Below are 13044 nucleotides of genomic sequence, written 5' to 3'. Positions count from 1 at the left end.
CGATGTGGTTATTCGCCTAAGTTTAGTTTAATTTATTACTAGTTTTTAGTTTATTACTATTTCGCGCTATTTTACATGTATAATTTTCAAAATAATTTATCTAAATAAATAAATGACAATAACATTACAAGAAGAAAAACGAGTTAAATGTAAAGAAAAGCATGTTTAGTGCTAGAAAGCTAGATTGACTTGATTGATTTTTTGCTTTAAAAAATGTTACTGCACATACAAGTAGAATCGTTCAAACGTTGCTTCTAAGACTGTCGCTGGGATTAAGTTGGCATTTGTATTTCTGTGCCATAATATGCAGTATAAAGTAACCGTTATAAATTCAAATTTCGCATTCTGATCGGCCATTGCTGGGAGCACGCGCGTGCATTATAAGAGCACACAACATGATCGCGCGCTTTCTATTTTGTCATTCGTTAAAAATAACGGCTACTTTGCTAAATCTTAAAATTTCTATCGGTTTCGCGTTAAATCTCTTGTGCTTTATAACGGAACAGCAGGCGCGCGCGTTTTCTATTTCTTCGATACTAGCACTCTTCAATATAAATTTCAACTTCAATTTAGTTTTTCCCTTGCTGTGATTGGTCGAGCGACCATTGATTATGAGACCATATTCGTGACTTGAGTGGTGATTATAAGTTTGGCCAAAATTTGCCAGTGCGAAAGTAATGCCGAAACACGTCTTTTACAATGCTATTCAAATCTAAAACTATTTGCATCGGGGTAAATATTCACTGCGCCTGAGGTGAATAATCGTTTCAACGATATGTACGAAAGGAAAGAAAAGTAAAACGATTTAAAAATATATCTTATATAATAAACTTAAGAAACTTAAGAAACATAAGATTTAAAAACATACACTAAGCAATTGTAAAAAAAACATATCCCTTTCTGATCAACTTTAATGGTCTTCATATTGCTTGAAACAGGATAGACGAATATCTCGCAATTATGGATACAGCCCGGTTGGACAAAGTAAAAGCTATGTACCGACATGGCGGATATTCGTCAAAAATACTTATTATACACTGTAAAGTATAGACACTTTCAACTAATGTTTCCCAATTTCAGACCACGTGATATTCCCCAGAGAATCATTTAAACCTGACGGTACCTTTGAGAAGACATATTACTGTTGATACCACTCAAACAAATCAGCTTGGCGAAATGTTTTGAATAGTAAAACATTACATCATAGATAAATAAAGGTCTATAATTACATTTATCATTTATTTGTTATTGAAACTTTGTTGTGATGCTGTCCCAAAACGAAAACGAAACAATAGGAATCATAAGTCAGTTACAGCAGTCTTATACTGAGGTTTAATATTCTATTGCTCATTATTATCTTAACGAAAAACAAATCAAATATTTGCAAGGTGACTCCTTTACAAGGCATTTAGATCCCGAAGGATAGATTCCTTTTGAGCATTGTGTGCTCAGCACACACGAGTCCTTCAAATCTCCCAAGCATTTTATTTGCTGCAAGAGCTCTGTTCTTTTACTCTGCTTCTGTGAAAAACAATATAAGACACAAACATAGAAAAATTAAATAAGAGAGAGAGAGAGAGAATTTTAGAAATTCACTTACTTGCGATTGCTCTATGTTAGAGGAGCCTTGAGTGAAAATTTTGGCTGCCTCGGTTAAGGCAATAGTTAATTCCGATTTTCTTTCTTTTGATGATCTTTGTCCTCTAAAAACAGGATAGTCGGGTGGGCTGGAAGTGCCTTTTTCGTGTCTTCCAGTCATCTGTTGGTAACACAAAAGCAACCAAAAAATCCTATATATGTAACAGAAATAATAAATATGAATTTCAAAATTATCAAGCTCAGCACATCGTATTATCTTACGATTGCTTCAGCCCATAGCCTATACGGCTTCAATTGACCATTTGTCTTCATGCTTTTCTTGAAGCTCGTGCACTATATTTTGTTTCCTTGTTTCTCTTTCTTTTCTGCCTTTGCGCTTAGTAGTGGAACTTTCGGACGAAGCTGTTTTCTGTTCCTTATCTGATGCTTTTGGTTCTTAAAATAATAAAGAAAGAATTAAAAGCAGGGGAGATTCGAGGGAAATACTCTAGAATTTCTATGACTATATCTAGAGGATTTACGGTATATACGTAGTTTCTTTACTTACCATCTTTTTTGGTCTTCTTGATAGGCGGCTCAGCCTCAGAAGCTTCGTCTATTTCCGAAGAGTCATGTCCTATAACAGAAAATTTATTCAGTACCATCAAATTTCTTATAAAAGCCGGATAAACTACATCGAAGTTAAAATGTATATACCTTGATGCTGGTCTTGAACTTTAACATTTGCGCTCTCTACCATGTAAAATAACGGGCATTTCGTAACGTGTTCTTCTCCACTCGAGAAACCTTTCTTCAAATCTTCATTTCTTGTGATAGGGTATTTTTTATTGCTATACAATTCAATACAATAGAAATCCAGGCCTTGCTAATTAACTCCTTTCCGAACAATACTTCTTTTGTAAATAATCATTACACCTCTTGTATATAAATATCACAGTAATAGGAATATGTTTCATTAAAGTCTGTCTGATGAGTGCGTAAGCACGAAACTCGGAGTTACAGTGAACATGTCTCGTCTTTAATCCAATCTTTACTATATATCTATTGCTCTGCATCCCTACGCATCGAGCACTGTTTCAACAGTATAGACCACATTACATACTTTGTTATATATATATGTATATATATATACAGCCATTTGCAAAAATTATAGCAGTTTCAAATATACATGCAAGTATATCAAAAGTATATCGGACACGGCGGGATATCTTTCTTGATAGCGGAGCTCCCGCGCGGGCCGAAGGCACGCGCGAGCGGAGCCCCATACTTAAGAAATCAAAGGTAAACCCATGCCGTAAGCTCGTGAAGCTTTTTGAGTACCAATGAGCTAAGATGATAACAAATGACACTTGGTGACTCATTTCATTGAGGGTATTGTGACCCGAGTAAGGTGATAGTCGGAGTTAGGTTTTGTGCAAACAAACTGTTGTCTTTATCAATTAAGAGGACATTTTTTCAATAATGAGCAATAATGGACAAAAGCGCCAAAAACTAGACTTTCGCATGAGTTTTGATCCCAATTTTCGTTTTTGGTTAACACTCAAAAGCCTTTTTTAAACAGTTAGAAACTGATGTGCTATAATAAAATGCCTGTTTGAAGTGGTATTTTCAATCGTACAAAGATGTTTTGTTGCATTTGTATTAGAATCTTGCTTTGTCAGCCTTTTTTATAGAAAATATATGGGAAATTAGCAAATGAAGGCCTAAACGTCATTTTCGAATAAAATTTTTGCTTTGGGTTAACACTTTGATTCCACTTTCATTGGTCATCCCCACTTCCAAACAAGTTTCTGAATAACGAGAGTTTAGCCTTGTACAACAGCCTTTCTTCTAGAAAATAGTTCTTGGCGCTCACTGCTTGAATACGAAGAGAATTTTCTCTTAGATTATTGGCTTCTGATTAGATAAGATAAAATAATATATTTATTTTATACTTAATTCGCAATATAAAATTGAAAAACTTTTAAGTTTACAAATAAATATACAGTCGATCCCAAAAACGTTGTCCAAGTGAAAAGAGGTTTATAGGACAATAAATGTCACGTGTTCATTAAATATTCAGTTTTATGCGCGTGGATTTTTTTAATTAGCATACTGATGCAAAAGTAAATTACAGTATTGAAAACTGAATCTGAAAGATGCCGCGGGCTTTCTCGGATGATTTAAGTTGGAGAATGGTATACCGACATTTGTTTTATGCAAAAACATACCAGGAGATAGCCTCTAATCTGTTTGTAAGTCCTAAAACGGTCAAACGGACGTGTACACTAGTGGAGACATTAATCCTTGGCCCGTCGGTCGACCTCTTCAAACAGGAACACTTTTTCCGCATGAAGAGTATATCGTCATGGAGTGTCTTCTAGAACATCCTGAAATGCAATTGAATGAAATAGCGTCGAAAATATTCAATACAACTGGCTCTGCTTTTAGTGCCCAAACATTATGCAGAACGGTCCACAGGCTTGGATTCACGCGCAAGAAGGTATGGTACGTGCAGATTGGTTTGCTCATTACTCATTACTCAGTCTTGCAGAACGTTCTTTAAGTCTGGTAAGGCTTTCACTAGCTCAGAACGTAGCTCTGAAACGGTCTCTAACACTGATAAAATGGGTAAACTTCTTACAACGTAGCTAGACTTCTTCTTGGAGTCCAAAACCCGAAATTCTAAAGTCGAAAGAACTTGTTTTGAATTACCCGCCGTCGACATTTTCTGCCACGCATGTGATGCAGCACGTTCAGATTCCTATTTCCACACGCGCGTAAAACTGAATATTTAATGAGACACGTGACATTGTCCTATAAACCTCTTTTCACTTGGACAACGTTTTTGGGATCGACTGTATATAAAGATTACAAATATAAATATGAAAATATATAAAAAGAAAGAAAGAAATACACAATATGTGATAAAATCTATTAAAAATTGGCTAGAATCCTTTCTTTTCGGATTTCTGGTTACGAAATTTTTCTACGATTGAGATTATCTGGACCGAGTCTAATCGATCCAATATATGACAAACCAGGCTGTTTTCGGATTCTTCTTCCAACCTGATGGTAAATACGACAATCTCATATCTCAAGGTCCAATAAAAATAGCATAAAGTAAACTAAGAATACTCAAAATATGCTGCTGATTACAAGTGATTATGATGAGGTGATCGAAAATCCAAAATGGCTTCCTCTACAAACAACGTGCGTGGATTCTTTCAGTGACATCACTGGGCGAATATAATGGTTTCCATGGTTACGGGAATTACCCAAAACGATTGGCTGAGAAGCGTTATCCTGGTCTGTGGCAAATGTTTGACTAGGGTTTAGTCTCCCTCGGTTGAAATTTTGACGAGCGTGCACGCCTCGATTTCAATATTACAAAATCGAAACTCTAGGGTAGGGTAAGAAGATTTTCGCGTGGTTGCTATAGCCACCGCGAATTTAAAGACCAAGAGCGGGATATTTAAATTTTTGTTTTTATCACAAGCTTTTTTAAAACAAAATGTAAAAATCATGTAGAAAAAGACCAATACGACAAAAACTCACCTAGGAAGAAAAAGAAAAAAGTTCTGGCAGAAAAAAAGCAAAGATGAACAGCCACGTAAAATTAGAAAAATCAAAAATACTAGTAGCGGTAATCGCGATAAAAACAAAAATATACCACCTGTACCTTTGAAACCGTGTCCAAAAGGAATATCAAGTGTTTTATTCAACAATCTCCGCTACGTGGTTTAAAGAAAATAAGCAAGTTCTCACACCTGAGGAATTTTCCGTAAGTGTACTATTTGAATACGAACCCAATAAAACCATTGTTTTCGACACGCCAATCGATTGACGTACTACTACGTAAAAAGGACAACAAATATACAAAAAAAGCTATCGTCGTTTTGCAGCAAATACTCGCATTGGCTCTTTCCTCGACTAATACTAGAAAAGAAGCTCTTGAAACGATTCCCAGTGTTTTAGCTCCAGAAGAAATGATTCACTTAGCATATCTTCTGGGAAGAACCCCAAAAACACATGAAGACAGTTCGTGCGAGGTCGACATAGGAGAGCGAGAAAAAGAAAACATTCCCCAAGATGAAGACTCGTGTGAGAGAACTTTTGGTAAGATTAAATAATAATAATAAGTATAATGAAATAAATGAGCATGTGATGTACCGAATAGCAAAAAGAAAGAAAAAAATGGTTTGATATTCTTTTTAATGTTCAAAGAGCAACTTGGAAATTCTATCTCCAAACTTCACGCCTTTTCCGTGAGGAACGATCGCAAGTTCAAGTCGATAGAAGATCTTCGCCGACTCTGTGGAGATGCAAATCTTGAAGGGCTTTGGTCAGGATGCAAGGTTCTTTCGATGTCTAAGAATGCAAGGTCCGATAAAAGAGTGAACCTTGCCGAGACCAGAGCCTACCATTTCATAGCTACGTTGTTAAATTTCCACAGCCAGAAAGCCAGTGGATGTTACTTGCCGATAGGTATTTGCGATACGAAGGAGTAACAAGGCAGCCTCTGGAGTTGCTGAACCACGCTGGCGTTTGCAAGTCAGAGACAACATCAAGAAGGCAGGAGAAAAGTAACGTACAGCTACATCAACAAAAGCTTGCCACAGTTTATCAGGTATATTTCGTACGATTGTTATGGATGTTTAGACACTACGTCATACTTTGTTAGACCGTTTTACAAAGCTAAAACATTGATGTCAACTAATTTAAAGAAGAAAGGAAAAAGAAAAAGAAATAAATAGATAATCTTTTATAGCTAGAGTGATTGCAATAAACCTGCAGTAAAATAGAAAATTGAATGTTAGTGTGTAATGGGTTTAATAAACACAAAATAATTAAAATCAGTAAAATTGCAGTCTACTAAGTATCTGTATCATAATTACTATTTTACAAGTTTATTGCAACCACTAGCTCTAAAAATGAGAGTTTACTAAATGTTTCAAATGTTTGTCATAGCCATACTTAGTTAACTATTTCTTTGTAGGATCTCACTGAAACAAACCCACGGACACCTGTAATTTTAGCTGACGACTTTAATCGAAGCAACTTCATATTTACACCTGTGCTCCCAGGTGAGACATCGAAACAAACGCATAACTTTGCAACATGGATCCATACCAGAAATACCCCAATGGCATCTGAGGTCTCACAAATTAGTACACCAGTGAATGATCCATTGGTAAGTTTTCTGTATTTCAGAGGTGGGGTTAGGAATGAACAGGTAGAGAAATAGGACGTTTGCATGATGGCGTCACTGACCTCTACTACCACAATCCCTTGCACACTTTCTTTTATTCAGTTAATTAGCACCAATTGTCTTACTATTCTCATAGCGAAATACAAATTTGAATAAGAAAGAAAATTCGCGAAGCATTATGGTAGTGGGAGGCAAATGACGCCATCATGCAAACGTCCTATTAGGGGTCTGATGGGGGTGGGTGAATGTTGTTTATACAACTCAAAGTGCATGTTATGTTTATGGAATAATGTAAGGACTAAATACCTAAAACAGAATTTATAATCAAAATAAAAAATAAAAGCTATTGATGTTACCATTTAGGTTATCAACAAGCAAAAAATGCTGGAATTAATGCAAGACACCCTAATAGTATCACAAGAAGCTTCGTACATGAGTATTTGGGTAGCAAAATCAAGAGATGCTCTAGAAAACAGAGAAAATGAGCTTGCATCATTTGAAGAAAGGGAGGCACATCTGGAACTAAGGGTCATTGAGGTACTAATAATTTGTATATGCTTATTGTAATAGCTATATCAATTGATATCCAATAAGACAAAATTATTATGTCTATTAAAGGTCATTGAAAAAAATGTTAAAAGGTTGCAAGAATTTGCCAACAATCCAATCCACTGCCATCTGTATGGGGTCCATCCCTTTGCAAAGGTAGATGGAAGGACAGCACTAAAAAATGTACATCTTTTGGATTGTAAACCAGGTATGAAATAGAAATAAAAATTAAGAGCTTTTATGATTAATATGACAAACTTTTAGTTTTTATTTCTATTTAATTCACTTTTTAGCAATGAAAATACTTTACTTTGGGTTTTACTATTATAAAATTATTCTACAACAAGTGCATTAATGCCTTTAATGCGTTCATATCTGTAGGAGCTGTCAAGACAGTACCAGACCTAAAAACTGTTTGGTGTGAATTGGTTTCAAAATATCCAAAGTTGTTTGAAAACAAATGTGTTCCTGTTCCTGGTGATTTCCCCATTTTTAGAGATACGATGAGAATCATTTACAGATATGATGAAGAACTGGCAAAAACTCTTGTGCCCTTTCCAGGTAATCAAAATTAACATCAACTAAAAACTGCTGCATAATGATAAGCAAATATAAAAGAAACTGCCCATTAACACATTCCCAACTCCAATTTGGCAATAGAGTACCAATTAACAAATTAATTGACATCAGATTTTTATATGTGTGTCCTCTTATTGACGATAAATTGTATCATCGCATTGTCAAAGTAGTGTGGATCAACAAGGGCAGCGTAGCTGAGTGGATCCGCATACAACTTTGACAATATGATGGCGAAATTTATTGTCAATAAGAGGACAGACACATAAAAATCTGATGTCAATTTGTTAATTACAATAACAAAAACAAGAAAAACTATAAAACTTCTCTTTTCTGGTGATTAAAAGAGTGCACGCTCAATGACGACAGCTCTATCTGTCTGTCCTCTTATTGATGATAAAAGTCAACCGATCAGCGTGCGAGAAATTCGTAAGTTATTGTAAAACATGTATTGTTTCATAAGTGTTATTCATACAAATGGTAGCTTCCCATAGGAGTCATCCTTATAGTTGTTATAATAATAGTAATAATAATCATTAATTTATTTTATTCACTTTGGTGCTCACTCTTTATGTGCAATACATTTATTTTGAAGCTAATTTTCACATGGGAAAAAGTGCCCATTCTGGTCTTTGGATACACTTCTATGACTATATCATCAAACCTTTGTATCTTTACCTTCATCCAAGATCTGTCCCCATTAGGTATGTATTGTTAATAGTAATAGCTAAATTCCATACATGACTTCTTATAATGATGACAATTTTCATTAATCAGTATTGAAAGAGCTTATTAGGGAATAGAAAAAAGTAGAGATAACACTAAGCAGTATTTAAATATGGGCACATGCTTTTAGTGTTTCTCTAGCAATGTGTTATCGCTTAGTGATTGTGTACACTATTTTTACACTCCTGTAGACCAAACTGTCGCTTTGGGAGGCAGACATTTTATCTTAACCTTTTGCGAGAGGCCTGGGCACTGATCAGAAATGAAACACTGGCCAACATTTAACAGCATCCAAACAGGTAACCAGTAGTAACCACCTATATACAGATCACATGATACACTGAGTGTTGAAACAAACAGGGACTGAGGCACGATATAGAGGTTGTGAGCCTGATTGGTATAGACAATTTCCTACTCTTATCCCAATGTAGTACAGATTCCTTAACATTCCCTTTATGGATATTTCAACTTAAATTTATAACTCTCTCACTTTTTAACTCTCAATTTCTTTTTCACATGCTGGTAAATAAAGAAAGTGGACACCTGCAGTACAAATGTTGGTCAACTTGTTTGAGGAATATCTAGGTCTACCTCTGGATATTATCCCAGCTTATCCCACTTCTACAGCTAGAAATAATGTTTGCTTGTTTGGGTAAACACTACTACAGAGATGCCTGTATGGTATTCCTTTCCCACCTGAAATACTGGCAAGACACAAATCATCCCATGCTCACAGAGTTTTTTAAGATGATGCCAGAGTTTTCTGAAGTTGTCTGTGAATTGTTTTTCTCAGGTATAATACTTGCAATGGTACCAGTATTTATTATCCAGCTATAATCAGTAGAGTAAAAATATCACAAGAGAAAGACTGGAGCGAGTACAAAGATGCTACGGTATTTTCACTCTCGGTTATTTTGTACAGTAAAAAAACAGTTTTTGAAAACTAGTTTGAGTCACGTAAAATGTCACACAAAGAAAAACCTTTTACTCAGTCTTCTTTTATGAAAAATTAAATTAGTTGGATAAATAAATAACTTATTAGACATTCTAGGGTGGAATACAGGTGGATGTCTGCACACTTGAAAAGATATCCACACGTGTGAACTTTCTTTATAAAAACTATTTTCTATTGTTAATTCACTTACTACAAGTGGAATATATATACATATCGTATTAGACATCTTACTATGTCCTCCTAATGTAGTTTTTATAAAAAATTATTCTAGTGTTATCTGCACATACCAAACCACATGATACTGAAGAACAAGTTCAAAGCAGTGCCATTACAGTTGACTTGATGGAAGAGGAAGTTCCATCAATCCATGATGTGTATAAAGTTCGTCCCCTCGACTGCTACACCCATAACCTAATGCCTAGCACGGGACCAAAGTTCTTTGCTCTTGTGGAAGATGCAACATCATTCCTGAAAATACTTTTCAATAAGTGTTTAGGAGAGGAAGGGATTCCACTTGAAGAAGCAGCAACTTTTGACAAAACCACAGGCCTGCTGTCATATCAGACCAAAGTCTTTGGGCTTGTTCCAGCAAATCTTTTCCCATTGCCATGTTCTCTTCCATCTTGTGCTGTTGTTTGTTCTATTTGTGAAGGCCTGTTAGATGGTTCCATCGAGTACAAAAGCCGCATCAGATTAAAATGTGGCCACATGTTTCATCAGCTTTGCCTTGTCCCTAATCTTGGAAGCATACAATTGAAAGCATTATATAAAGAAGAGCTGAAATCTCTATGCAGCATGTATAACCTCAACACTATTGGCACAAAAGCAGTTTTATTGGAGCGCTTGAATGACAGTTTGACGCCAGCACAGAAACAGATGAAAATTACAAGTTGTCAAGGGTGTACACGAGAAGACACATCACCGTCTCTAAGGATGTTTCGCCACTGTTGCAAGAATTTCATACTTCCTGATCAAGAATCCATTCGATTACCATGCAGTCACATTGTCCACAAGTTATGCAAGAAATCTGGAAGCTGTACAATTTGCACTTTTCTGTTACGAGAATTGACAACTACAGTTTGTGAAAAAGCCAAGTTGACATTCACTAAAGAATATGTTCCCAAATCAGGTACGTCAGCAGATGATGAACAAGACAGTGATGAAGATACTGAAGATTACAGTGATATTGGACCAGGTTTATCTGAAAAGCAAGAGAAGGTTGTGCATTATTTTGGAGAATTGGCAGTAAAAACCAAGCACAACAAAGAACAAAGGGGCTCACTTCCTAAACTTAAAATTGACAAAGTGTCAGAGTGAAACCACTGTATTTTTGAACAATTTATTATATCTCATGTATGAACAATGCAGTTCAAATTATTGTAAATACATTGTAGTGATTAAAACTGTAAATAGTAAGATTATTGAAAATATGTACACTATTATACAACAAGATTCGTGCAATCTTTACGTGTATCAATGATTTTAGACACATGTATGTCAATTATACAATTAAATAGCAATGTTAAGTATACACATCATGCGTTTTCAAACTCAAAACTTTCACAAAATTTTCCAGCTTACCTGAAGGTCAGAACTCTTCTATCCAGTCCTAATAAGTACTACCAGTCAGTCCTTCGTGGCTTAGGTAGGGTATATTCTAGTTTTCATAATAAGCACAAAAACTTTTGCCCTTTTTTCCGATTATAGCCTTGTGAAATTGATGTTTGGTTTACGACGTAAACCACGTGCCACAAGTGAAGTAAAATATCCCATTTTTGTTTCATAACACAGATATGGCTTCAGTTTCGACGAAAATTTATCGAAAAAGTCCTTGACAATCTTGCGATAGTGATGTGAAAAGTTTTTGTTCTCCTTTTGGGATTATAATCCGCAATATATTTGAATCAAGAAGTTTTGATAATTTCTTTCTTCATCTGCTTCATTCACTGATCAAAATTTTTCGAGAAGCCGTTCTCTGAACATGCACCCTGAATCTCGATATGACCATGTAAAGTACGTCATTCAACAATTTCTGTGTGGCTTAGCCTATATATTATGTTCTGCGGAATACAGGTTTACGAGTACAATCGCTATGCAATATCGTAGGCAGTCATCTTGGATCTTGTTTGTTCGTCATGTCGAACAACGCTCCGCAAAATTCAATATCCGCTAAATCCACAAAAATCACACTAAAACGCCTCAGTCTTCGTAAGCTACGTATTCAAACCACTGAGAACATACATGTTGTACAATGGAATACAAAACTTAGAATTTACATGTCTCTTTTTGCACAAATTTCTTCTTTCCCTTACGAACAGAAAACATGGCTGACAAGAACGACACAACAATCTCAAATTGATCGAAATTGACCAATGAGAGCGCTCGTACCCAGACCCTCATGATTCGCCACAGACCAGTCCTTTTGCCTTATCGTTTATTTATCTTATTATTATTATTTTTTTGTTGATTATTTATTTTGAGTGACTAGTCATCACCCTTCGGAGTTGATAAATATGATAATAATGGGAATAATGGAAAAGCCACTCGATTCACCCCCCCCCCCCTCCCTCCCTCCCCCTTATCCACCCTTGATTTAATTTATCATGCCAAGTTCATGAAGGTTACGAAATATTAAACTGAAATAATTGAATTTGATTTTTACATAATATCGTAAATTATTATGTGCTAACAAACTCTATTAAAACATTGGATCCAATCTAGATTCTCAGTCTATAAAATGTAATATTGAACTGAAATAATTGAATTTGATTTTTATATAATACTTTAATTTATAGAGCGTTTTCCTGTGACTTCACAGCGGCCATGTTGGTGTACTCAAAGAAATACATTTTCTATCCTCGGGGAATTGAACTCTATTTTTATGCAAAAACTGTGCAGAAAATTTCTATTGTTTGTTACACCAATATGGCTGACTTGTGACGCGAGTGTAAACGCTCTATTATGTGCAAACAAATTCTATTCAAACATTGGATCTATATTTTACTCTTCCGTGAGGTTCATTCCAACTTCAGCTACATTTCTATATTTACGATATATGACACTCACTTCATAGGAATTGAGACAGGAAGCTCAGCTAGCCTGCAGGACTCAACATAACGTAAGGGAAATTTATGTTTTAGCAAGTCTGTTACAGTCTCCTAGTGAACAAAATACTTTTTCTGGCATAAATTTAACAAAGTTTTACATTAAAAAGTTTTAAACAAAGGCTGTGTATTTTCACTTTTACTGTCCTATTATTTTATCTTATTTTTTGCACTTTTTTGTTGTGAATAACAAATCTAAGTGTCTTAAATTCCCCTTATACCAACCTTCTTATCACACAATAGATCAAACTTTTATGATACTTTTATCAAAAAAAAAAATTTTTCATAATCATTTTGCATAAATTATCTATTAAAGAGTTTAAGACAAAACATGAAGGCTTCAA

The 13044-nt window shown here is 35.2% G+C and overlaps 1 protein-coding gene and 1 long non-coding RNA gene across 2 annotated transcripts; one reads left to right on the top strand and one right to left on the bottom strand.

Annotated features, from left to right (window-relative positions):
- The first annotated feature begins 4890 nt into the window (after positions 1 to 4890).
- Positions 4891 to 8619, top strand: LOC148913049 (uncharacterized). Its single transcript, XM_089026962.1, has 6 exons — positions 4891 to 5697; positions 5806 to 6208; positions 6578 to 6772; positions 7154 to 7327; positions 7721 to 7900; positions 8511 to 8619. Exons 2-5 carry the CDS (start codon positions 6050 to 6052, stop codon positions 7745 to 7747), a joined length of 555 nt encoding a protein of 184 aa, XP_088883088.1. The 5' UTR covers positions 4891 to 5697; positions 5806 to 6049; the 3' UTR covers positions 7748 to 7900; positions 8511 to 8619.
- An 818-nt stretch (positions 8620 to 9437) lies between these two features.
- LOC148913048 (uncharacterized) lies at positions 9438 to 11980 on the bottom strand. Its single transcript, XR_016119219.1, has 2 exons — positions 11178 to 11980; positions 9438 to 10797 (listed from the first exon to the last, which is right to left on the bottom strand). It is a non-coding gene; the product is annotated as an uncharacterized LOC148913048 (long non-coding RNA).
- Between the last annotated feature and the right edge of the window lie 1064 nt (positions 11981 to 13044).

The sequence above is a fragment of the Actinia tenebrosa genome, unplaced genomic scaffold (genome assembly GCF_029948245.1).
Source record: "Actinia tenebrosa isolate PJP-AT-01 unplaced genomic scaffold, QUT_ActTen_1.0 PGA_scaffold10__47_contigs__length_13832649, whole genome shotgun sequence".
NCBI lineage: Eukaryota > Metazoa > Cnidaria > Anthozoa > Actiniaria > Actiniidae > Actinia > Actinia tenebrosa.
Note: the sequence above shows the minus strand (reverse complement) of the source record. Positions and strands in the feature narration are given on the sequence as shown.